The following is a 25,610-nucleotide window of genomic DNA, read 5'->3' as shown; positions in this document are numbered from 1 at the left end:
GGGAGTTCAAGTGTTATAAAAGTGATATCAAAATACTAGGGATACCCAAAGGTGGGGGTTAACAAGATGAAGGCGGAGATGCAAGAACCATCAGCTATTTTTTACCACTACTTAAATTCTAGATTTTAACAGAACATTAAAAGCTAGCTTTAGAAGTAAGCTGCCTTGGGTTATTAAAGCTCATAAAGTTCTACCTCACTGAATGCCTTTGAACTTTACCGAGTCCCACAAGCAACTGTGACCTTTCTGCCCTTTCGACAGGTAATAAAGTTTACAGCAATTCCACACCAAGCCATGCACCAGGGAGTGGTCATACTAGCAGAAGGAGCTAGGAAGGCAAACTCCAAAACCAAATAACTCACATGTAGTATTAATGGCCAGTGGCCTACAGTTGAAAGCGTGCAATTTAAATTTACCTTTATAAAGCAACATTTGTCCCCCCAAAATGTTCAATTGTGTTAAAATGACTAATGTTGTAGCAAACCAAGGTTGGCTTTGTTTTAATTCCCAGCCATTCCCAGTGTGAATTCTAGCTTAAATGCTTGGTGATGAACATCCTGGTAAATGGCTTGTTATGTCCGTGTGACATGACGAGAGTTACTACTAAGGACTTGCCTGCTCGGTTGGACTGGTCTATCATGGGCTGAACTATTCTTCTTCTAGCATTAATAAACCTGAAACAAGAAAGGAGAGTGAACTGTTATCGGAGAGTGAACTGTTATTTAAAAAGAGCATAATTGTTCTTTGCACAAAACTTGCTAGATGGCAACGTTTTCCTTCAGGGTTAGTCTATGTGTAGATCCAAACGCTGCAAAACCTGTAACCTCTGATGACCTTAGAAAATACAAGCTTTGGGTTGTGAGTTGATTTACGTCGGCCTGCTTTTGCCACAGTTGGACACTTCCATTTCATCTTTTCATGGGGGAATTAGCAGAGTTTTCAGGAAACAATACAAGCACTACTCTTTTCAAATCAGATAAGGCTAGTAAAAAAAATGGTAGGGAAAGAGATGTATACCCATAGAAGCATTAATTCACCTTGCCTCCCACACCCAACCCAATTAGAGATGTTTCTCTAGCAGGTTCTCCCCCCCCCCTTTGCAGTTTTTATCAAAACCTTTCCAGCCTCTTGCAAACATAATTCTATTTTAATGCCTACTATTAAGATAATGAACTGTGATGGCAGCTCACCATCAAATGAGAACATGTCTGGAGTTTTATCACCACCAGCTCACACTACTAGGGACCTGGGAGCAATGCATTCCTTGCAGATTCTGTGGCACAATTTCTCTCTCTTTGTGCTCTTTATGCAAAGTCTGAGGTCAAGGTGAGGTCACAGCTATACAGCAATGGACCTCATAATTCTGCTTCCTTCTGCTAGGCTCGAATATTTACAGCAAACATCTTGTTAATTTGTAATTACTGTATCATTGATGAACCAAGAGGTTGTGGCGGATGACCTGGTTCAGATTAAAAGTAGGGAGTTTAAAAACAAAAAACAAAAAACACCACTTGAACTTGCATCCTGAGCATTTTGCCTAAACCATTAGTTCTGAAATTGTTATGGAAAAGATAATACTTGATTCAAATGCAAAGTGATAATAGTTTATAAGGGCTACACATAGGTTTGTAATATAAAAAATAAAGCTTAAATCAAAGGGCAATAATCCATGAGGGAGATCAATAACATCAGAATCTAATGCTGAATTAGCTGGTTTCCCCTGCCCCCCTAATGAACATCACTCAATGCTTCTGTCCGTTAGCAAGCATGAAAAGTGTGCTAGAGAGCAGAAACAGTGGTGCACTGGACTTCATTTCAATAGTCAAATCTGATAGTCTACCCTTCTGCAAAAAGGAATAAGCCTAGCATTTTAAACAGGACATCGAAATTTCATTCACACATAAATCTGTATTTTTTTGTTGCTGGCCATTCCACATCTAATTTAAGGGCCAATGGTGATGGCCTTTTAATTTCTCTTTGCTACAGCAATGGACCTCATAATTCTGCTTCCTTCTGCTAGGCTCGAACATTTACAGCAAACATCTTGTTAATTTGGTTGGGATCCTTAAGCAGAGTCCCTTGCAAATGTCTATGAAGAATATTATTATTAAGCTACCAATTCCTTCAACCTACAACACTACTGGCTGGTGCCTACTGAGACTCGAAGAAGACAGAGAGGCCAGCAGTTGGTAGAGCCAACTAATTCATGTTTTCTCCCCATCCTTCTTCGCTTCCAGTTCAACAATGGAAACACTCAGGAAGAGGAGCCAGTGCTGCTAAATCCTGGACTGGATGAGTGTAAGAAGACAGGCAGGTGGGGACTAGCTCAGGGGAGAATGAGGGTGGTGGGACTATGCACCCTCATGGACCAGCCTCTTCTGTATCCAAATATTTCCTGAAAAGGAAGTGTAAATCTATATATCAAATAAAATTTCTGAAGCAATTTGCCTTATTAGGTTTTGCAAACGTGGTAAGTGTTATTGGAGCCCTCACCTCACTGTTGAACATTACGGATGCTGGGAAGGGTCAAAGGTTCATATTGTTCCAACCCAGTAAATGCTCTGAACTTATCGCTAATATAGACACTTGATACTTTAGCAATCTTAAAGGGGGCATGACAAGCATGTGATGCTTCTTAGGTAAAGTGTGTCATGGAATAAAAGCATACCTTTTTAAACTGCTTAGTTCATATAGTGATTTATAATGAGAAATGAGAATTACTACAAGTATGTAGAAAGAACATACACATATATGTTTCAGATATCTGTGCTGTACCACTGTGTGTGAATTTATTTACACTGATTTTTATCCTAACACAAATTCTGAAAGTGAAAACAATGATCTTAAAATCATTTTATAATGACAATATACTGAGCATGAAAATCAGACCTATGAGCAAAGGTTATAGTAATTCTCATTTCTCATTATAAAGCACCATGAGAAATAAGCAATTAAAATTTTCTACCTTTCCCCCTATTCGTTATCTTACACCATGACCAATTAGAAAATTGTTTGCACTTCAGAAAGTCACTTTCATACAAACCCTCAAAGGACAACTACAAAGAAGAAAAAATGTTTTACTAGAAGCCCATGGTGGTCTTTAATTTTTGCAGGTAAGTTACATTTATCCTTGTGAGGCATTTGGCCTGATCCTGTTAGAAAGCTTTCCCTGCACATGGATTGCTCTATGTCCTGAGCCACAAAAGACAACTAAAGAAAAGTTCATATGCAAGGGCAATTAGCTTGCATGTGTACGACTCCTTTTGTGTTTGAAGAAGCACCATTTTCAGAGAGAAAAGCATAACGGAAGCATGCCATTCTGTATGGACATTCCTCCCCTGACTGGTGCTCCCAAACTCCTGTGCCAGCACCAGTCGTCCATTAGGTTAGGCTGAGTGAAAGGAAGGAAAGGGGCTGGTCATTCAAGGTGCCTGCTTTCCATGCAAAAGATCAACGTTCAGCGTCTTCATTCTAACCTCCCTTGTCAACACTGACCATTTGTTGGGTGGGTCTACTTCTTTGTTCCTAAAGCTATGTGACAGCAGCAACATATACAGAATTTTATTTTGTGCTTGCAGATCTCTGGATTGAGCCAACTCATTTTCCAACATGAATTTTAGCCTTCACAGAATGACGCGAGTAAACTGCTGATAACTGCTAACCCCTGACCTAGGCACAAACACTACCACAGCTCACCTTAGTTCAGTCCTGTGTGCATGTTCAGATGCAGTTTCTTTCTTTCATAAAACTTAATATACCACATCATAGCAAAAACAACAAACACCAATAACCCTCAAAGTGGGGGTGTGATTGTGTCCTCTGGCTCCAGAAACCTGCCAACCTTGCTGTCTGACAGCACCAACCTCTTGTTCATCAGGCTCAGGCATGCAGCGAGTGCTTACAAGATGGCGCACACTGACCACTAGAACAACAGAAGGCAATTCTGGCAAGTAGACTGAACAGGAAATGCAGATCCCCTACGTAAGAAGCAGCCCATCCTCATCCAACTGCCAGAAGAAACTGAGTCACTGCAAACTGTAACATAGTGATAGTGATTGGATGTACACTTACACAGAGTCTGGCTACTTGGGCAAGGACAGTCTCTTGCTTCATGGCTGAGTTTTCCTTATCAGGGCAGCTGTGTGCTGCAAGTGTACTTTCAAGCAGGGGCAGTTGGGTAGTTTGAATTTAGGGTGGGCCAGAGTCCCAGTGGTTGTGACGGGGGTCAGGTGGCAGGCTGCCTGCTACACTGCTAATAGGTTGAAGGAGAGAGAGCGCTGAGAATGCTTCGTCACACAACTTTTCTTTAACGAAAATCAAAATCATATTCTCAGTGCAGTGGACAGGTTTGGGGTAGTCATCCAAAACTGGGGAACATTTATCCAGTAGGTGGGACAACTCTTACTGATTCAGTTTTCCTTTTCTGTGATCCGTCCCTTGGAGCTCTCCTGGCCCCAAGCTGTCACTTGGCTCTGCTCAATGACCCACCCTTGCATCGTGGTGTTCACCTTCTGTTGTCAGATATATCTGTTTTTATGTCCCTGTGTTTTTATGTTTGTACATATTTTATGGGCTAATAGCCGTAAATAAATAAATAAATGCAACTCTTACTGAGGATTATCATCTAATGAAACCTAGAATGCTCTATTAAGAAAAACTAAAATATTTAAAATGTGTTTTACTGAATATTTTTTTTATTGTGCATTAAAGCCACCAGTAGGACTGCCCCCGCTAAAAAACTTGCATCTCAATAAACTCTTCAGTCTAGTATTTCCTCTAAATCATCCTATAGAAGATTTAACAGCAACAAAACACAGTCACATCCATGTGCCTCATGTTTCTTTAAATATGTTTCACACAAACACTTGATAGTTATCTTTTCCTTAAGTATTCTCATATGGATTTCATGTTTAGTAGCTATTCTGAAAAGCAGCCATGTGTTTGGGTGCCTTTAGGGTGATTTCAGAGGAAAGAACATTTTCCTTCTGGGCAAAGTAATAAAATGACATTCTTGCTCCTCCCCCTTAGAAGTCAACTTGAGGTCAGCTCCCAATCCTTGTATCTGTTTAAATAAACTGGTCCAGCTGTTTGTTTCCAAAATACCCTTTAACCTTCTGTTCCATCCTCCCTGTCTTTGTAACAGAATACTTTACTTTGCATCATAGTAAATTCCATGCCACTATACATAAAAAGTAAATAAATATGGTATCTTCATGAAAGGGTTTCTTCTATTTACAGTTCAAAATATCCCATTACATTAAAAAGGGAATGTTTTGCTCTTAGAAAACTCAGTCCAGTTTCAGTATATTTACAATTCATTTTCATTTTAAAAGAATTATTGATACTTTGAACTTCCCCCCTTAATGACAAAACATATATAATATTCCTTCCAAGTCTTCAAAAATCAGTTAAAACAGAGCCTAACAGTAATTTTCTACCCAATCTCAAGGGCTTGACATGGGTCTCAATGTATCCAAATCTTATTTCCTCTTCAAAAACCCAATGAGGTCAAAAGTCATTTAATGAATTTCATTGCTAAATTCACATTTTAACTTAAGTGTCCCAAGCCCAGACACAACTCTCTATCCACTGCCTGCCAATGGAAAAAGTCCTGTTGCCTTTAACGGCTTATTTCACTTTCAACACAAATCCTCTTGCAGTTCAAACGACTCCAGTTTTAAAAATGCAAGTACAGATTTTCCTACACGGAAAGCACTTTTGTGTAAGAAATGTGTGAAAATCTCATGTAGACTCAGGTTATGTGTTACAATCGCAAGCACGTATCTGTCAAGGTGCATTTACCTCTACACACATGCTTTGTCTGTTGACAAAAGCTGCTGCCATGTAGAATTTTTCCCTCCAGCCCAAAGACCTCAAACGCTATAATTAGCATCAGCTGTTAAACAGCAAGATAGATGTATCATAATATTGGGAAAGTTATATTTTCTGGCAATCTGCCAAGCAGAGCCAGTTGCATCTATGTCTTCCTTTTGCATGTGTTGGGATCCAAAGATAAATGACAAGGAACGAATAAAATAAGAACCTTCCCTGCATCATAGCAATCGTTGGCTTTTCGCTATTCTCTCAATGGAAGAAGGATCAACGTTTTCAAGCAAAACCCATCCTCCCAGGAACAACAATTTTTTGCATCAACGTCATTACAGATTTTGTTCTGGTGTTTCCCCCCCTCCCCCACCCCCCTCCCCCACAATGCCACCAAGTCTAACTCCTTCCTTCCAAGGGTCCCTCCATTGTGAGAGTACGCATCTCTGGTCACATGGATAAGATTCAGATCAAGACTCAGTGATGCAGCAACCTGCCTTTGAACTTTGACCTTCAGCTCCGCTGCCTCCACTGTGATGTACAAGTTTTGTTTCCTCTAAATGAAAGGCAGCATAACTAGCAATGACAAAGGAGAGCCCCACCATTCTCTCCGTCTGAAAATATTTTAAATGTTACGAGCTCGAAAGCAAATGTTTTCACAGGGTCACAAAGCCACTCTAAGAGACACAATTTGGTAGTCTCGTGGTGCACCCAGGGTGACACTTTTCACATAGATCTCCCCTCTTTCTATCTTGCTGTAGCAGTCCTTCCCTCCCTTCGGTTTTTTTTCCCCTTCCCCTCATTCTGTAGCCATTTGCATTGCTGGCTGAAGTGAAAAATCACCTCTCTTGTCTCCTTTGGAACACAGTCATTTCACACTTCTCTCAACTGAATAAAACAAGGCCTTCCCTTGCTATCAGTGTCTGCTAAAGTCACTTTTTCTCAATAATCTTGACTTATTTCTCCTAAAACGTATACTTGTTCAAATAAGGCTTTGTAAAAAAATAATAATAGCACTCTCAGATTTTAAAGAAATGTTTAAGGTTAGATTCTTTAATCCTTTCCAATACATCTTCACAACCAACCCAGTACCTCAAGCAATGTGTTGGAAATTTCACACCAAAGACTGAAGTGTGTGTGTGGGGGGGGTGATGGTGGCCAGGGGTTTGCATATTAACAATGGTACTACTAGGAGTAAGTGGCAAAACCTGTTTCTTTCCCTCAAGTTTAAGGAGAATCAGGTGCAAAGAATCAAAACCCGTTTATCATTACATGTTCAGGTTTTTTAAAGCAGCGTAGCAATTGATATGGAAGAAGAAATAGTAAGAATCCAGCGTAAACAAATAAGCTAGTATCCTAAATGGGCAATGCAATTATTTTTATATTTATACTTTCTAAAAGCATTGCTTCTCTTGTACTTCTAGCCTCTTTTCCCACATACACAACATTAAACAACTTTTGGGATGGTATATCTAGCAATACAGTCCTTCCTTTTACTAGTTCTGGTATATCAACTGGTACAATAGAAAACAATTAAAGAAATATACTCAGATTTTTTTATCTTAGAAAGTTACCTTTGTAAGACATTTTGGCACCCAAGACAAACCAAACCAAAAAAGGACACACACCCCTTCTCCACCAGGGAAGAAGTGGTGAGTGAATATCTACATCGGGAACAAGTGGAGAGGTAATGGGAGAATGATCAACATTGCGATCTGCTGCCTCTGTGGACCCTGCAGCCTCACCAGGCCACATGGGTGAAGCAGCCCTGTTTGTAACTGTTTCCTTTTTAATTTTGCAGAGCCATGGAGCCCATCATAATCATTATAAAATATTGCTAGTTAGTGTCTTCCCAATTGTAGTCTTCAGTACTTTAAAATGGGAACCAAATATTAAAGGGTCTCTAAAAGCACCCAGTAAAAGTTCTTTTTTAACTTCAGTTCAGCTGCCAAGCTGATTATAATCTTCAATTCTATGCTTTCCAGTCATCCCTTATTTGTAAAAGTAAGTTCTTAATCTAATGAAAAGAAAGTTGATTCAATGTAAACTTAAACCGTATGAAGTAATGCTTGGCAATTCTTCTTGGTTTCTACCGCTTACAAATAAAGAGTTCAGAACTATAAATGCGGTACATCATTTAACAACAAAAGGGAGGCAGGAAGGGAAGACACTTCCCTCTCTGCTTACCACCCAATTCGGAAACAAAATATTGGAGTGTACTAAAACCACAGTAAGTCCATTAATCAGACTTATGAGTGCATCTAGAAGACTTATCTGGAAGCACTGGAGTATTTGTCAAATTACTATACATGGGTGGTTGTTAAACGTTGTGTAAGGCATTTAAGAACAAACTACAAATAAAGCTGTATGCAAAACTAGTGATGAAAACCCACTAATTAATTTGACAATTTGATGTAAGGTACTAATGAAAGCAATGTGCTGCTCTGCAATTTAGTTTTAAAAATAGCTCCTGACTTCAAGTGTTACTATGTGACCCTGCAATTGTATTCATGCTGTGGATTCAGAAGAAGTTTCTTTAAAGCTGGAGAACATTGTTTATATTCTCTCACAGGCACAGCCAGATAATGTACCGAGCATATCAAGTGTAGAGATGGAAGGGATGAATATGAGATCAGGTATGTACACCCAATATGTATGCCTGGAGAATCCTGGCTTTTACGAGTCAGGCATGTAAGAGACATCTTTTGTCAGTGCCCTTCTTGATCTCCTTTTGAACACTTCAGAAAACTTTTCTATCCCATAATTCACTTTCCCCTCTAAATTCACCCAAATGCATAGCTCTGGCACTCTGGAGAATTGTGAAGGAGGGTCAAGGACAACATTATTTGCACCAGACTGTGGGGAAGATATAGCCACTTATGTAGCTGCATTTGTCATTGTTAGATTTACTTCCACTGCACACACAAACACAGCCTCAGCCTCTTTTCCCACCAACACAGTCCTCATAAAAAGAAGATCAATAATAGATAACAATAATAAATAGCAGTAAGTGACCTCCCAAAATCCTTTTCCTGTAAAGCTAAACAATATTCCCTAGTTAGCCTTCAAAAAATTTGTAGTAGTGAAAGAAGCACACACACACACATACACACACACACACACACACACACACACACACACACACTCCTCAACATGGTGAAACAATAACAGGAATAAAATAGGGAGACTGGCATATATGGACATCTTTGAATTAAGATATGCCAACAGGTGATCCATGTTGCCTGGTAAACACAGTTGCCAAAACAACCTCTTCTGCGTTATTGTAAATGCTGCTCTAAGGTTAATTGCTTAAGGTTAGACTTGCAACAGCCTAAAGATCCACGCATAACAAAATAAAATGTTAACAGCTAAAAATTGGATCAGCAGAGCAATGTTAACAGATTTTTCACACTTTGGCACTACATGAACAGCACAGCTAACAATGAGCTTTGGTTTCTGGCACTAAAGTAATTCTCATTTCTTTCTTATGATGTCCTGTTCTGCAGCAGAGGAGACCATTCCCTTTAAAAAGTTGTTTGCAATTCTTTCTTTCCAGTCCTTTTCACTAATACCACTTGACTACTATCTGGTCTGAGGTGATGGACTCGACTGTCGTTATCTGAGCTTGAGACAATCACAAACACCCCTGCAAACTGGTGCCAAGATTGTCATCGCATTTTAACAACAGTGTACATCTTCTAGCATTTGTGGGAAATAAAAAAGTGCCCTTCTTTAGTTTATTAATTGTTTTTATCAATTTCTCACTTCTTCAAGCAGCTTATAACAACAAAATCCATAAAACAGAGAAAAGCAACAATTAATAAAAGGAATATTGTATCAAAATAACTCATGTTATGCTTGCAAAGCTGTTGCTAGGTACCCAAAGAAACAAGGGGAGGATCTGGCCTCAAGGTCTGGATTAATATCAGGGAGGAGTAAAAGCCTGAATCAGAAGCTCATGTTATACACCCTTCGACTTTTTATTTGGAACATTATGAGACCGATCCAAATAACTTGTACAGCATCAGCCGCTGTTAAATTTAACTTTGTGTAAATAGTTTTAAGTACATTTTTAACATTAATGTTATTTCATGTGAACAGGCATGGGGCAGGGGAGAGAGAGATAATGTTCTTACACTACATTGAAATACAGTTGTAAAGTTCTCGTTTGTATTCTATGAACTTTTCAGGTTTGATCTGAAAGTTGAACACTGTACAGAATGTTCTCTGCGTATGCAAAACAACCACCACTTATATTTGTTCTAGAACCATGGTTCCCAATGTGGGACATATGCCCCACAGGGGGGCAATTCAATTTTTAAGGGGGGCAATTCGAGAATGAGTTAGACCAAGTTAACGGCCTTTTAGGCTTCCTCCACATGAATAGGAGTTCACTTTTTGAATAATAATAAGTATATATCGGGGGGGGTGGCATCAGGATTTTAGAGGTGCTTAGGTGGGGGAACCACTGTTCTTGAATATTCAAACCATTTCACATTTATTCTCTTGCTGTGGTGCTTATAGCGACCCTGCAAGGTAGGTCAGTATTACTAATCCTAGATTGCAGATACAGAGCTAAGGCTGAGATTAAGGCAAAGTGGCAAATTGATGGAAGAAGTGAAACTTGAACCAGAGATTCTCTTGGTTCATAGCTAAGGGTCGTAGCTACTAGGCTACACCAATTATTTGGTGTATTGTTTGTGCACATGTAGGTTCTATGAGAAATTCTGATTTCTTGTTCTCACCAACAGGATTCCATCCATGTGTCCTGCTGCTTTGATATGAACCCAAAGAGGAAAGGGGGAAATGTAGGGCAGGTAGCAACACACCTGAGGTGAAATGCACATACAGCATATGCAAATGAGTGTGCCAATGTGTCTGCAGTGAGAAAGGAAACCCTTCACTACTGCAAGTGCATCTGCAAAAGGACATCCAGCAGAGTTCCTCCAGTTGTAAACAGCCTGGTGAGTTTAGGTTCTCCTTGCCTAAAGTCTAAATTATATTTTACGTCAGTCATAGGCAACCTCGGCCCTCCAGATGTTTTGGGACTACAAGTCCCATCACCTGTGACCACTGGTCCTGTTAGCCAGGGGTGATGGGAGTTGTAGTCCCAAAACATCTGGAGGGCTGAGTTTGCCTATGCCTGTTTTACTGTGACAAGACTGCAACCTACCTTGTATACAAAATCATTTCTATTTTGGATCAACTCAGTATGGTCAATGATAGTAAGTATAAGCCTGAGTATGGATTTACTGAATGCCCAGCCTTTCCTGCTTATTTGGATACATTTCAATTAGTACTGCCCACAGGTGGCTGTTTGGAGGGAGGCATGTGACTGGATACAAGTTGGATTCGAGCCTGTTATTGCTCATGCAAATATGACTGATGAAGGGAGATGTCGAACTTCTATTGCAGAGAGACATTTTGACACCTGATGCGAATGACAAGATGGTGCTCCCCCTGCAAGGGAGGAGTGGGTGAGTGAAGATCTACACTGGGGAAAAGGGAGGGGGAATCTAATCAACCTATTCGCCTCAAAGGGCAGCCTCCACCATTTTATCCCTAGGGGTAGGAGAAGACCAGCAGTACCTCCTATTCACCAAGAGACCACTGAGGAGGAGGCAGATCTGGCTTCCAAGGATTGTGCCACAGTCATTGCTGCTATCTGGGCAGCTGCAGTGGCTGAAGCATTCATTAGACACCAGATCTGCTGGCTCTGTGGATCCTGCCGCTTGAGGCAGTCACTTCACCTTGCCTCATAGGTGGGCCGGCCCTGCAGAGTGGGTAGGATGCAAGGCAGGCTTACATCCAGGTCATAAAGCTTCAGCCTAAAAACCCCCAAATGTAACAGCATGCATTTGGTAAATACCACATCTCCAAGATACTATTCTGGGGCATGGTACTGAATTGGTATTGAATTAATAAATTATATATTTCCCAGCTCTCTGCTTTTGACCTGGGTGTAGTACTTAATGCTGGAGTACAAGCTTGGTACACAGACTACCCTATAGAGATGAAACATGGCCAAGTTTATCTAACACTGAAAATACCTGCTGAATATGGCTAGTCTGGAGAGGCCATTATGCCTGAAGCCTTGCAACTTTATGTCATGATCTGTCTTCCTTGAGCCAATCTGTAAGTATTACAGAGGTCACCACCTGTACCATATGTTACCATAATGAGTGGAGCAGGATTAAAGAGGTTTACAAATCCCTCTAAAGCCTAAGCGAGGAAGATGTAGGGTTTTTTGAGGGAACTACAATAATGTAGTTCCCTCAAAAAACCATAGCTACAATAATGGTCATAAACTCGATTACACAGCAACAAAACCAGAGGCAAAAATACAAAGCTGGACAACATGTATCACCAAAATTATCTTTTAAAAAATTGCAACTGTAATATTAAAGTAAATCATAAGATACAAGCAAGTAGTACCAATTCCTGCACACCAAGAATGTCATTATTTGATTTTGTTTTCATATCACCTCCTTTCAGGGTGGTGAAATAACTATTTTAGGTAATTATCTTCACGTTGATTTGGCCATTTGCCATCTTTCCTGGTCTTTCAGTGGCCCTGAATTTAATAGTATTAACAAATCCAAGCTTAGTAGATCCAGACAAAAAAAATGACAATCCAACTAGCAACAGAACTGCCATTTAGCTACAAATCTAGAAACAAATGAAAATCACTTTAAAGGTATTTCCTAGTACTACATAATTACTTCAGACGTTGTGTCAGTCCATGCTTTGTGTTAACCAGAGAATGCAAACCATAGCTTGGGCTTCTAAACATTAATCAGGCAAACAATCGTGTCAAGTTCCTGCATGCTTTCATTGTCCAACCTCTTAGTTTCATAAGTTCACTACTCATTGTACAGCAGCCTTTGGAGGCAAAGAAATGGTTGTAAAAATGGCTTGTTGATTAAGATACCGCAGCAAACCATAGATGACACATACGGGCATCTCCCACTTACGTGGGGGTTACATTCTTGGGTACGGCGTGTACTGTATACATGCAATCATTATAGTGGGGAACACCATCTACAAAGCCTGTAAACTTCCTCTAAACTTCGGGAAACCCATGAAAAACCTTTTAAGAGCCAGCAGCACTTACCAGACTAGTACTTCAAACTGTGGTTTCAGATTATGAGTGGTCTGCTGATTGCAAATCATGGTCTGCCAACTCTGACCTCACCCCTCACCACAGGTTACACTGCTTTAACCACAGTTTGGTCTTAGCCTTGAATTAAACATGTAAACCTGAGAAGCAGTGTGGTGAAAGGGAGTTCTTTATCTCTACCCAATACATTGTATGGATATTGGGTGTTACAAGAGGGTTTGCACTTCTGGTGAGGGACACATCATGCTCCTTCTGGGGTAGTATGTCCACTTTTTATCCCTACCCTGTACTCAGCTCTCTCTGTGTGGCTCCCAGAAGCTGCCAGCATGCGACAGTGGCCACACCCCACGAAATGCCTAGGAGAGGATAGCCAATGGGTCTTAAACCCTCCATGAGTTAGGGACTTCCCCTGCATGTGAAGACAAGCTCTGGCAGATTGAACAGACGAGACTAATAGTGGATCCAACAGCCAAGAAGGCGGTTTCTGCGTGTGCTGTTGAGGGGCAGATGGGGCTGGTCAACCTAGGAAAGTAGTCTGTCTAGGAGAATGAAAACTCTGATACTAAATCTCTACTGCCTTGCATGCTATCTTTGGGAGTAGAAAAGTAGTAAACCCTCAAGCTATTTCCGGCGCTCTTCCAACCCAGAAGTCGGTCCCTGCTGCGAGAAAAAAAATGGCGCCGCGAAAAAAAAGCACAGAATTCCCACGCCGATCCACAGAACGGCCATGGTCCGGTTCCAGGAAGCTCATGGGCCAGAAACAGCCCATGGACCTTAGGTTGCCGACCTCTGAACTAAACCATAGTTTTACTTAGTATATTGTCTGAACCCCGGCTCATAGTTTATCTCCTCCAAATCTTTGCTCTAGCTTGTGGTTTGACTGGACCAAGACAAACCATGAGCCTGGGTTTGGGTGATATGCTAAGTCAAACCATGGTTTAGCTCACAGCAACAGGACCAGAGAAGCAGCAAATAAGCTATGATCCCCTCTCCCAGAACCCCTACATCTGCACTAAGCCATGGTTTAACCAGGCTATATTGTTGCAACAATTACAATTGATATTAAAGGATCATATTGTTACACGTTTCTATTATAATTTTTAAAGTATACATTATTTACACTGGATCATGTTGAGGACCCTCAAAAGTGCTTCCTTCCTACATGCTTGTAGCTCTGTTTTGTTTCTATGAAGACAAAATTGTTTTATCCAGCAAGGAGGCAACATCTTCCCATTTTTAATATTTCAGGCTGACTTTTTAACCACTCAAAATGCAGTTTCTTTTATGTAGGCTCAGCCTGAAGCAAGTTTATGATGTAAGTGAGAGAGAGGGTCTCTGAGGGAACAGTTCTCTGTTCACTGGCATTTCAATTCTCAATGGCTAATCACTACACAGCAGTCTCAATAACTGTTGGCACAAAATAGGTGGAGATCAGGTCTCTCTAAGCACAAATATGCCAGGAAGACTTGTTCCAGATACCAGCTTCTCTGCAATATTATACTCTGCCATCCTTTTAAGACTGGTTTTTGTTATTGCTTAAATTAGAAGGATTCTATCCTTGATTTTTTGCAAATGTAGTAGAGGGATGGCACTACAATAATGAATATTTTTATATATTCTGGATTTAGACAAAAGAAATGAAAGGAAGAATTCTGTTCTATACTCCTAACAGACCAGAATAAAGACACTGTAAAAACATTGGGGGTGGGGGAGAGACAAAGAATTAGAGTATGTTTGAAAAGAGAGTTTTAATATTATCTCTATGAAACTTGAAAGCAGATCAGCTACAGAACATTATTCACATTCCTACCACTGTCTGGTACCTTTACCACTGCTACTATCATGAAAAGAGATAGAATGCTGAAGGAAAAATTAAGTCAAGGTTCCAAATTTTAATGTGTAAGCTTTTACATACTGTATCTCACAGCTGGCATATATGTGTATATTCTGCAGATGTGATTACTGATAGGAGGAAGGTAATGTCTCCTTCCCTATAAATGTGTTTCTGTAAGAACAGATTTGTACATCTAACTGTATTTGGTTTATATGTTAAAATAATTAGCTACCTATTGCTAATACAAAATGGAAAAACCCCAACAGTAACTATGTCATGAATCCTCAAACCCTTTATTATTTACAACTTTAAAATGCAGTTTATAGGACTGTGGCACCTCTGTCCCTGCCATCTTTAAAAAATGCAAATTACTTATAAAGTACCTATTTCATTATAAATACGTATTTTGGTCTAAGCTGTTCCTCAATAGTGTGTGTGTGTGTGTGTGTGTGTGTGTGTGTGTGTGTGTGTGTGTATTCCTGCAATTGCTATGACCATTATGGTCAAAACAACAACAATAAAGGAAGCATGAGCCTCATTTTTATAAAGTACATCAGTAACAGAATTAAAGAATTCAGAAAGGATCCAGTAGCTAAATGTTGGCCTAACACAGGTTTTCATTCTATAGACAGGGGCAAAGCACAGGAGCCGAGATCATAAACCCACTGGCGGAGGAAGAGGAGTGTGGGGGGAGCACACCGCTCCCGGCAGCACGATCCCAATGGGTACCATCGCGGCTGCCCCCCACCCATGCTGGACGCCCCGCCCCCGCAGGCGGCATGTCATGCCCCAGGATGCACGCCACGCCCCTGTGGACGACGCGCCCCGCCCCCAGGACATGCATTAGCCCCGCCCCTCCTGCTCTCTGCCCCCTGGTGCCGGAGCATGAAGCTCCGCCACTGTATAAACCTTACTTTTGTCTTGTGCCCAAGAAAAGAAGTGCACATTAATGTTCAACTCACAGTTCAATCCTAAACCTATGCAGAATTAAATCCCACTATGTTCAGTGGGATTTAATCCCAGGTAAATTTCATGGGACCGCAGCCTCAAAGAGCCTTCAAGTACTAGCATCCTCGTCTGCAGTTTATATTTTCCTAGCAGCACTACAGAGTTTTGCATTCCCCCTGGCACTACTCCCTGATTTTAAAAAAAAAAGAGGAGTCAAAGTGAATTATTTCTTAGAACTAACTGCTTAAAGCTACTTCCTTGCTTAGAAATACAGCAAATCACAGAAATTAACTACAGCTTTAGTTCAACAAAGTTTTGGCTTCCGTCAACCTGCTAGATTTTAAAACAATCATTTGGGAATTAAGGTCACAATTTTATAATTATTATTATTATTATTATTATTATTATTTATTTATTTATTTATACATACATACATACATACATACATACCCCACTAATCTGGCTGGGTTTTCCCAGGCACTCTGGGCAGCTTCCAACAGAATATTAAACAGAATAAAACTTCAAAAATTAAAAACTTCCCTAAACAGGGCTGCCTTCAGATGTCTTCTAAAAGTCAGGAAGTTGTTTATTTCCTTGACATCTGGTGGGAGGGCATTCCACAGGGTGGGCGCCACCACTGAGAAGGCCCTCTGCCTGGTTTTAGAACACTGGGGGATGGACAGAGTTTTCATTTGCCATACAATGAGCATTAGATGTACGAGAAAGATTAACATATTTATCTTTATTTATCTTTATAGAAGAGCTTCATATATTAACCTCTATGTTGAGACCATAAAAGTGTTAGTTTTCAGTCTGTAGATCTAGTTTATTTATATATATCTTTCTATTTTACATCACACTTTGCTAGAGAGTGTCTGTCAAATCAACTGCTTCACTACTAAGCTAAGCTATCTTTTTTGTTCTAGATCAGAAACCAAAATAATAGCAACTTACTGCTCTAAATTGCTTGGTTTGGGTAGGGTCATATGCGTAGCCTATAAACAGACATATTAAATACGCATTTGCAGTTAGAAGTCTTATTAATTTACTGTCTTCTCAATTTTAATCTTGGGTTTAACCTATGTCTACCAGGGGTCTCCATCCTTTTTTGGACCAAGGGCACGCTTGGAAATCTGAGAAACTGTTGTGGGCACCACCACAAAATAGCTGTCAATAAATCTTCCTTCAGCTAAATACCTGGTTGAAGAACCTTTCTACCTAGTTCCTAAAGGTGTATAATAAAGGCCAGATAAGGCTTCTTGTGGAGAGCGTTCCACAAATGGGGAGCCACTGCAGAAAAGGACTGTTCTTGTGTATGTAGAATGTAGAATGGAGTGATAATTTCTAAACACTTATTATCCACATGACTAAATGGACTAGTGGGTGTTCACTTTTCCTTACAGAGCAACAGCATGCATGCTTTTTCCTACTAAGGAACAATAGCTATGGGGGGAAATAGTTAAGCACAAAACAGCTTTCACAACTTATATCGCAATACATATTGGCTTTCAGACTAACACTTCAACCTTCAAACTGTTTGCCCAGCTTGCCGTTAGCTCTGTGGGACTATTTAAATAATAATTCTAGCAAAATACTTTTGACTGGTTTCAATGATTTCTTTTGGCACTTACCCCACAGTTTTTAGCTACCAAGTTCTTCTGCCTGCTTCCAGTCAAGAACAGAGAAACAGACCACAGATGCAAAATGAGCATGACAGTTAAGGTAGGAGGCATAAAAATTAGCTAAGACTTACTGAATACATAAATATGGAAATTTGTTTGCATCCACTGTACCATGTGCATTTAGAGGACCTGATTTTACACACATATTTTGAATGGGCGCAATCCAGCCAAATTTAGGTTTTTGTAAACCTTACTAATTTCAGGCATGTGGTTAATTCTCTCAATGAATCAAATAAGGGTCTGAATTTGGGTTGCATCATGCCAGATACTTTGAAATACCACAATGATTTACTTTCAAGGAGCCTGTGAACTACCTTCATAGAATTTTTTTTATTTCATTTATGAATCGCTTCCTATGAGGCCTCCTGAAGTGCTTTACAATGTAATACAAACATATATTAAACAGTAACATACATAAAACAGGTAGAACAACACACGCACACACAGAGTTTTTTAAAAAACAGCACCACATACATCAAATCAAGTCAAGTCCAATCCAAACAGGTACCAACTGGTAGATAAGCAGATACCTAGATAAATGAGATTAAGTGGTATGTTTTTGAAAAGCTACCCGCTTGCATGGTAGCTTTTTAGTTTTCGATTTTGTTTCACAGAGCAAATATTATGTGGCATTATACTGCCTTTTATATTATCATGCATTATTTTCTCCATCTGCCTTTCTTGCTTCCCCACCCCCAGTTCTTCCCCCCGTCTTTTTTTACTATATTGGGAAAACAACCCATAGCTAAATGTTTAAACAACATCTGTAAGGGCATTATTAAATCATGCCTGAGCATGGGAAAAAAGCAGACCAACCCTTGAAACATGACGATCCCTGATTGATTTTAGATTGCTCAAGTCGGAGAGTATAATTTGGGAAGGTTTTAACATTTATAGCCAAGTACTTGTGTTTATTGTAACTTTGATTGCTCATAAAAGTATTCATGTTATCACACAGATTCACAACTCAGCATGTCCGCTTAACTGTAACATAAGCAACAGCAGAGTGATCTAAGAAAGTCAGATGCATATTTAACCAACCTGCCTGGTACTAAAAATTTAACCTGAATTGTCATTTAGCCCTCAGATCGTGGCTGTGCATAGTGACTGCAATCTCCTTTCAGTACTTTCCCACGGTAACAGCAGGAAACCTCAGATCCAGGGGCCAAATGCAGGCCTCTATTTGGCCCTTAGAAATCTTTCCAGCCTACAGTCTCCTCAAGCCACACCCTCATTGAGTGCTTTTGCTTGGCTGGATGTGTCCTTGATTCCTCTTGCTTGCTTGAAAGTGTCTGTGTGTGTACAGAAATCTGACTTTCACACAGCTGGAATGTAACCTACTTTACAAATTTAAGAGTCATGGGCATTGCTCTACCAACTTTTGCATATACCCAACCCATCAGTGGAATGTGGCCCCTGGAAGGTTTCTCACAAGGGAATGTGTCTCACTGGTTGAAAAAGATCTCCCTCCCTTGCATTAGGAAGAACAATTGCAGAAGTACCACAGCATCAGCCAGCCTTGGAAGAATTGAAGATCAGGCTTAAATTTAGCAAAGTAAAATGAAAAGGTGCACAATGCCAGATTTCTCTGGATGCAGTTCACCTCTGGCACACTGAAGTAAAGTTACATCAGGGATTGTCAACCTGGTCCCTACTGCCCACTAGTGGGCGTTTCAGGATTCTAGGCGGGCGGTAGGGGGTTCTACGGCACAAGCTGAATCCTCCTTCCATTGAGCACTGGTGGGCGGTAAGGAAATTTTACCATCAAGAAAGATGCATTAGTGGGCGGTAGGTATAAAAAGGTTGAGCTACATGATAATTATAACCAACTCAAGTGTTGTGACCAACTCAAGTGTTGTATTATAACCAACTCAAGTGTTGTGACAAAATCCAGGCTGGAGGAATCCATGGCACCTGCTTTTTGCAGTGGCTAGAATTATCTGAGAAAATGGACAAGATGTGCAAGACAGCACGCTGACCACTGGTGTGGCACATCTTCCACATTAAAAGTCCTCCACGGGTTGTTGTTTTTTGCTACAAGGTTCCCCAGGGCAGATTCCTTAGATCCTGGGAACAAGCCAAGGTTGCCAACTTGAATAAAATGAGGAGGAGGCAGGTAGGCCCCATCCCACATAATCCCACATGATGCAGTGCATGCACACCATTTGAATGGCAATGCCCATCAACTTGGGGTGGGGGCGGTGTTCCCCTCAAATATTTTATTGAGGGTGACAAAGACCCCTCAGCCCCTAGCAGCTGGCTCCTATGGACCAAGCCACTGTGCCAGCATGCAGAAAGCAGATTGTTAAGAATAAAAGCAGGTTATGAGCAAATGAGATACTAGTTAGGATGTAAAAGGTTTGTGAGGAACTAAATTGTCATCAGCGTGGTCTTGATGGATTTAATACCAAATGTATGAAATATCCATTTGGATTATTGATAAAGAATCAAAGGCTATCCATGCTAGGCCTACGAGTGTCCCATTTCTACCACCTCCCCATAGTGCTCACTAACATAAGTTTCAGAAGAAGCTCAAATTCCAGGGGCAAATGCTTTGTGGCTCAAAACCACCATGGTTTCGTATTGTATGCTTTTACTGATTTCATGTTATTATTTTCAGGTTTTACTGCTTAGAGGTTTTATCTTCTTGTACATAGAAAGGCGATTAATCTTAGCTATAATCTTAAATTATAGTATGCTGCTTATAATCTTAAATTATAGTATGCTTCTTATAATCTTAAATTAAAGTATGCTGCTTTTTAAAATGATCAGGATGGTGTTGGTTTAGGCAATCTTGAGTAAAACCAAGGCAAATTCTCATGTCCGCTGAATAAAACAACAAGGATGTTCTCAGAAAATTTAAGTACGTAAGCAATATTAAACTTAGAAACATCCGAAATATGATACAAGAAATCATGTAAACATTTTCAAGAAGCATTATGAAAAACTCTCTTTTTTGCAGAAGCACCATAAAATCTGGTATTCCTAGTTTATTTCCAGTATCATGCTACCAAGACATGAGTTTGGGTTTTTCATACACATTTCACATATTCCCACATGTTGTGTTGCTGCCAATAATTCATGACTGATCTACACCCAGGCTGCCCTTCAGCATTTCATTTAATCTCTGCAACGATGATTTACAATGACTCATCATTAATACAAAAATGTGTGTTAACAAGTTTTGAAAGATCTAAAAAAAGAAGACATTTCCTTAGAGTTGTGGCTGAACGACTTATGAACCAATTGAATAAAGAGAAAGCAAACCATAAATGATAGGTTAGGTCTCCCCTAGTAGCAAACAAGTTTAAGGAAAAAAAATAAACTTACAGAATAGCTATTTGTATGCCTATTATTTCCCCAGTCCCTAATCTTACATATAAGACTTTTCACTGTGTCCAGTTATTTCAATCACACTTAGGAGCAGTCAAAGCAGCCCAGCATCATCTGATGGATAGAAACCTCAGGAGCGATCCACAAACCTAGTGCACTGTGTGCTGCTGACCTGACATGTCCTTTCCCCCTCTGCACCAGTGCAGACTACTGCTGAGCCTTAGCAGCACCCAGGCATGCCTAAGATCCAGACAGCAAGCGCCTAAGTTGTCCCCAGCTGTGCAGGGGAACCATCACAAAAGTTTCCAGATAGAAGAGAAGAACTGGCATGTTTAACAGAGCCTCTGGGCTTTGCTCTGTCCCAATCCTAGGGCTCAGTTGGTACCTCAGTGAGGTGGAGTTGCATCGGCTCAATGTAGCCTGACCACAGTTCTCTCTCGACGCCTGTTTCACCCCTGTGCTATGAACACACTCTCTCACACACATTATAAATACATACCCGAAACAATGCCAAAGTAAAATGCTCAATGATAATAAAATTTACACAATGGTTTAAACACATACATTATCTTGTAATCCTTACAACAACCTGCAAAGTATGTCAATATCATTATCCTCATTTGCAGATGAGGCTAAAGCTGAGAGACATTGGATTGCCTAAACCACCATACAAAAAAGTCAAACCTGGGACAACTTGCAAGTAAAGACACCTAAATGTATATGTGAATACAAATACAGACACACACAAATAATGCACCTATATTTTTGTTTTACAGAAGTGATACTTAACATCTCAAGTCAGGGGGCAGGAACTAAAGGTGCTCAGGGACTGTTTGTAGACTGCAGAAGACTGATTTTCCCTCCCCCATTTTAAGAGCCTGAGAGTCACTGAGAGGGAGGGACTGGCCTTGGGAAGGTTGATGTTGTTGCAGAAAGACAAGTGGATCCCCCAATAAGGAAATGGCAGTGTGTTGTCCAGAACCACAGCACAGAATCCACAGGCTCTCAGGAGCTAGCCAAAATAATTTCAGGGGCTAGATGTGTCACACTGACAGCATTTTGCTGCCAGCAGGCCCATCCCTGTTCAGAAACATCCTGTGTCATTAAAATGCACAAATTACATTTTAGGAAGCTATCCTAAACCACATCTGTTCCCCCCAGGATATTACATGTTAGTCATACCCACCATTCGTAATTGTTGATAAAATATTATCTATGTTTAAAATCTATTCTCACAGGCTAGAATCATTCACAGGCTCCACCTTGCAAGGTTCTCAGAATGTGACTTCTAATAAAAGCTGATATAAACAAACACATGGAGAATATATACTTCTAGGCCAGTCTAGGAGGATGTCTGCAATGGTTAACAAGCAGAGTCCAAGAAGCAGTTGTAGGCAAGGATTGACATCTTATCCAAATGAGGCGAACAAAAAGGAACACAAACTTTGGCTAAAGACGTGCAGGCAGACAATAAGAGATGCAAAAGAAGGATTTGTTAAAAACATAAAAGCCAGCAATAAACAATTCCTTAAATATCAGTAAAAGAAGACTGGCTAGAGAGACGGTTGGTGCTTTGGATAACAAGATAATCAAAGGAGGAGCATAAACAAATTACAGAGAAGTTGAATGAATCACTGGCATCTGTTTTTACAGTGGAAGATATAGGACAGATCCTGCCTGCACTAACTTTCACAGGGAAGGAGTCTGAGGAACTGAGGCAAATAGTGGTGAAGTGAGAACAAGTGATCTCTGTAATTTGTTTATGCTCCTCCTTTGATTATCTTGTTATCCAAAGCACCAACCGTCTCCAAGCCAAAGGCCAGGCGGAACAACTCTGTCTTACAGGCCCTGCGGAAAGAAATCAGATCCTGCAGGGCCCTGGTCTCATGAGGCAGAGCGTTCCACCAGGCCGGAGCCAGAGTTGAAAAGGCCCTGGCTCTGGTTGAGGCCAATTTAACTTCCTTAGGGCCTGGGACCACTAGGGTGTTGCTATTTATGGACCTTGAGGCTCTCTGTGGGGCATACTGGGAGAGGCGGTCCCGTAGGTACGAGGGTCCTAGGCCGTGAAGGGCTTTAAAGGTCAAAAGCAGCACCTTAAATCTGACCCTGTACTCCACTGGGAGCCAGTGCAGCTGGAAAAGCACTGGATGAATATGCTCCCATGGCACAGACCCCGTGAGGAGCCTCGCTGCAGCATTCTGTACCCGCTGGAGTTTCTGGGACAGCTTCAAGGGCAGCCCCGCGTAGAGCGAATTACAGTAGTCAAGCCTGGAGATGACCGTCGCATGGATCACTGTGGCCAGGTCGGGGCAGGAAATGTAAGGGACCAACTGCTTGATGCGGCAAAGGTGGAAAAATGTTGCCTTGGCTGTTGCTGTAACTTGCGCCTCCATGGAAAGGGAGGCGTCAAGGATTACACCCAAACTCTTAACAGAAGGCAATGGCACTAATTGGGCCCCCGCAAGAGAAGGGAGTTGGTCCCTCATCCCCATGCCATCCCGACCTAGCCATAGGACCTCTGTCTTCGAAGGATTTAGTTTCAATCGGCTCCCACGAAACCATCCAGCCACAGCTTCCAAGCATCTGGTCAGTGTGTTCGGGGCCGAGTCGGTGTGGCCATCCATCAGCAGATAGAGCTGAGTGTCATCAGCATATTGGTGACAGCCCAGCCCAAAGCTCTGCATAATCTGGGCAAGGGGGCGCATAAAGATGTTAAAAAGCATCGGGGAGAGAATTGCGCCCTGCGGCACTCCACACACCAAGGAGTGGCGCGACGACATTTCCCTCCCTAGTGCCACCCTCCGTCCCCGACCAGAGATAAAAGAGCACAACCAGTTACGGGCTATGCCCTGTATCCCCATGTCTGCGAGGCGGTGGTCCAGAAGATCATGATCGACCATGTCAAAGGCTGCTGACAAATCTAAAAGGATCAGCAGTCCTGACCCGCCTCGATCCAGTTGTCTACGGAGATCATCTGTTAGGGCAACCAGAGCTGTCTCCGTCCCAAAACCAGGACGGAAACCGGACTGAAATGGATCTAATGCCGATGTTTCCTCCAGAAACCTACCAAGCTGTTCAGCAACCGCTCTCTCAATTACCTTACCCAGGTATGGAAGATTTGAAACTGGGCGGTAATTGGATAGGTCTAAGGGATCTGATGAAGTTTTCTTTAAGAGTGGACACACCACTGCTTCCTTCAGTTCCCCTGGGAATGTCCCCATGTCAAGGGACAAATTGATAATTTCAACCAGGGGGGTCCGCGCAACATCTGGACACTCCCTAATCAGCCAAGACGGGCACGGATCAAGGAGGCAGGTGGTGGGCCTACCAACTTGGAGGAATCTATCCACATAAGTAGGGAGTATGCCTCACAGCTGTGGGTCGAATTTCTGCTTAAATTTGGTTGTCCTCCTAAGGACGTTATTGACCTAATTATTCTAAAAAGTTGTGCCGGGCGAGAGCTAGCGGATGCAATGGAAGCTGCAAAGTAAGATTTCTTAGCAGCTTTCATAGCCATCTCATAGGCTTTCATAAGCGTCCTATAAGATGTTCTTGAGGCTCCGTCACAAGTCCGTTGCCATACTCGCTCTAGCCGTCAGAGATCCCACTTCATTTTCCGGAGCTCCTCAGTAAACCAAGATGCCCGGTTTCGACGGGGTCGCAGAGGGCGCTTAGGCGCGATCTCATCAATGGCTGCCAAGAGCCGGTTACTCCAGTCCTCAACAAGGTCATCTAATGAGTCGCCAGGAGGAGCAGGGTTCTGCAAGGCTTGTCGGAATCAATCAGGATCCATCAGTTTTCGCGGACGAGCCCAAATAGGTTCGCCACCCGAGCCAGGGAGGAGCGGGAAGTCAATCTTGGCTTTCAGAGCGTAGTGATCAGACCATGGCACTTCCACAGCGGGAAGCATGATCACATCTATGCCAGCCCCAAAGATCAGATCCAGCGTGTGGCCTGCTTGATGAGTGGGGCCCAAAACAAACTGGGAGAGCCCTAGTGTTGCCATGGAAGTCACTAGGTCCAGAACCTGTGAGGAGGGAGCGGCATCAGCATGGACGTTGAAGTCTCCCAAAACCAGTAGGTTTGGGAACTCCAAGGCCTAGCCCGCCACCACCTCCAGCAGGTCTGACAAGGTGGCTGCAGGTGTGCTGGGTGGTCGGTACACCAGCCAGACAGCCAAGCTCTCCTTGGTGCCCCACACAAGACCAACACATTCAATGTCGGAGATCGCCGGTGATGCCAGAGCTCTGAAAGAGCAATCCTCCCGGAATAACAACGCTACTCCTCCCCCCCGACCCACAGTCCGCGATTGATGGAGGACAGAGAAACCTGGGGGTGTTATCTCATGTAGGGAGACTACTTCGCCTTCCCGTACCCAGGTCTCCATCACGCAAGCCAGGTCAATCCCCTGCGAGACAAAAAAGTCACGCATGGTGGCGGTTTTGTTACCTATGGACCTGGCATTGCACAGCACCAATGACGGAGGTGTGTAATCCTTGCTCTCCCTACCCTCATCCCTTGGGATGGGGCGTAAATTGGAAGGGGTTCGAGGATCACTGCATCTCGAAACCCTTCGCCGATAGAGATATCTAGCCCCATCGCCATTCCTCCCTAGCCCTTCAATTGTGGAAATCCCAGATCCCATACTAGCCTCCCCAATAGATGGGTAACATCCCCTCAATAACAAGTCATCCTTGGGCCAGGACTCCTGGGTCAAAATGGTATGGGAAAGAGGTGGAGGTCTGATAGGGTAAGTATCCCTAGAAGATAAAACCCAACCAACTGCACCCCAAGTGGGGGGGACAGTCCCATGGTGTTTCATTAACTGTCAATCCCCCTCTCCCTCCTGGGTTAATTGGAGGATTGTTGG

At 41.9% G+C, this 25,610-nt stretch overlaps 1 protein-coding gene across 6 annotated transcripts in view; it reads right to left on the bottom strand.

The window, feature by feature from the left end:
- Window positions 1-25,610, bottom strand: part of MEIS1 (Meis homeobox 1) — a 152,997-nt gene that overhangs the window by 5,497 nt on the left and 121,890 nt on the right. For 3 of the 6 annotated variants that reach the window (XM_083606616.1, XM_083606614.1, XM_083606618.1), the window contains exon 10: window positions 616-674. In XM_083606616.1, coding sequence (XP_083462742.1) covers window positions 616-674 — 59 coding nt within the window. Of the gene's footprint in view, window positions 1-611; window positions 675-25,610 lie in introns of all 6 variants that reach the window. The other 3 variants (XM_083606613.1, XM_083606617.1, XM_083606615.1) reach the window with 1 other exon arrangement.

The sequence above is a fragment of the Podarcis filfolensis genome, assembly GCF_964270895.1.
Source record: "Podarcis filfolensis genome assembly, chromosome: 3".
NCBI lineage: Eukaryota > Metazoa > Chordata > Lepidosauria > Squamata > Lacertidae > Podarcis > Podarcis filfolensis.
Note: the sequence above shows the minus strand (reverse complement) of the source record. Positions and strands in the feature narration are given on the sequence as shown.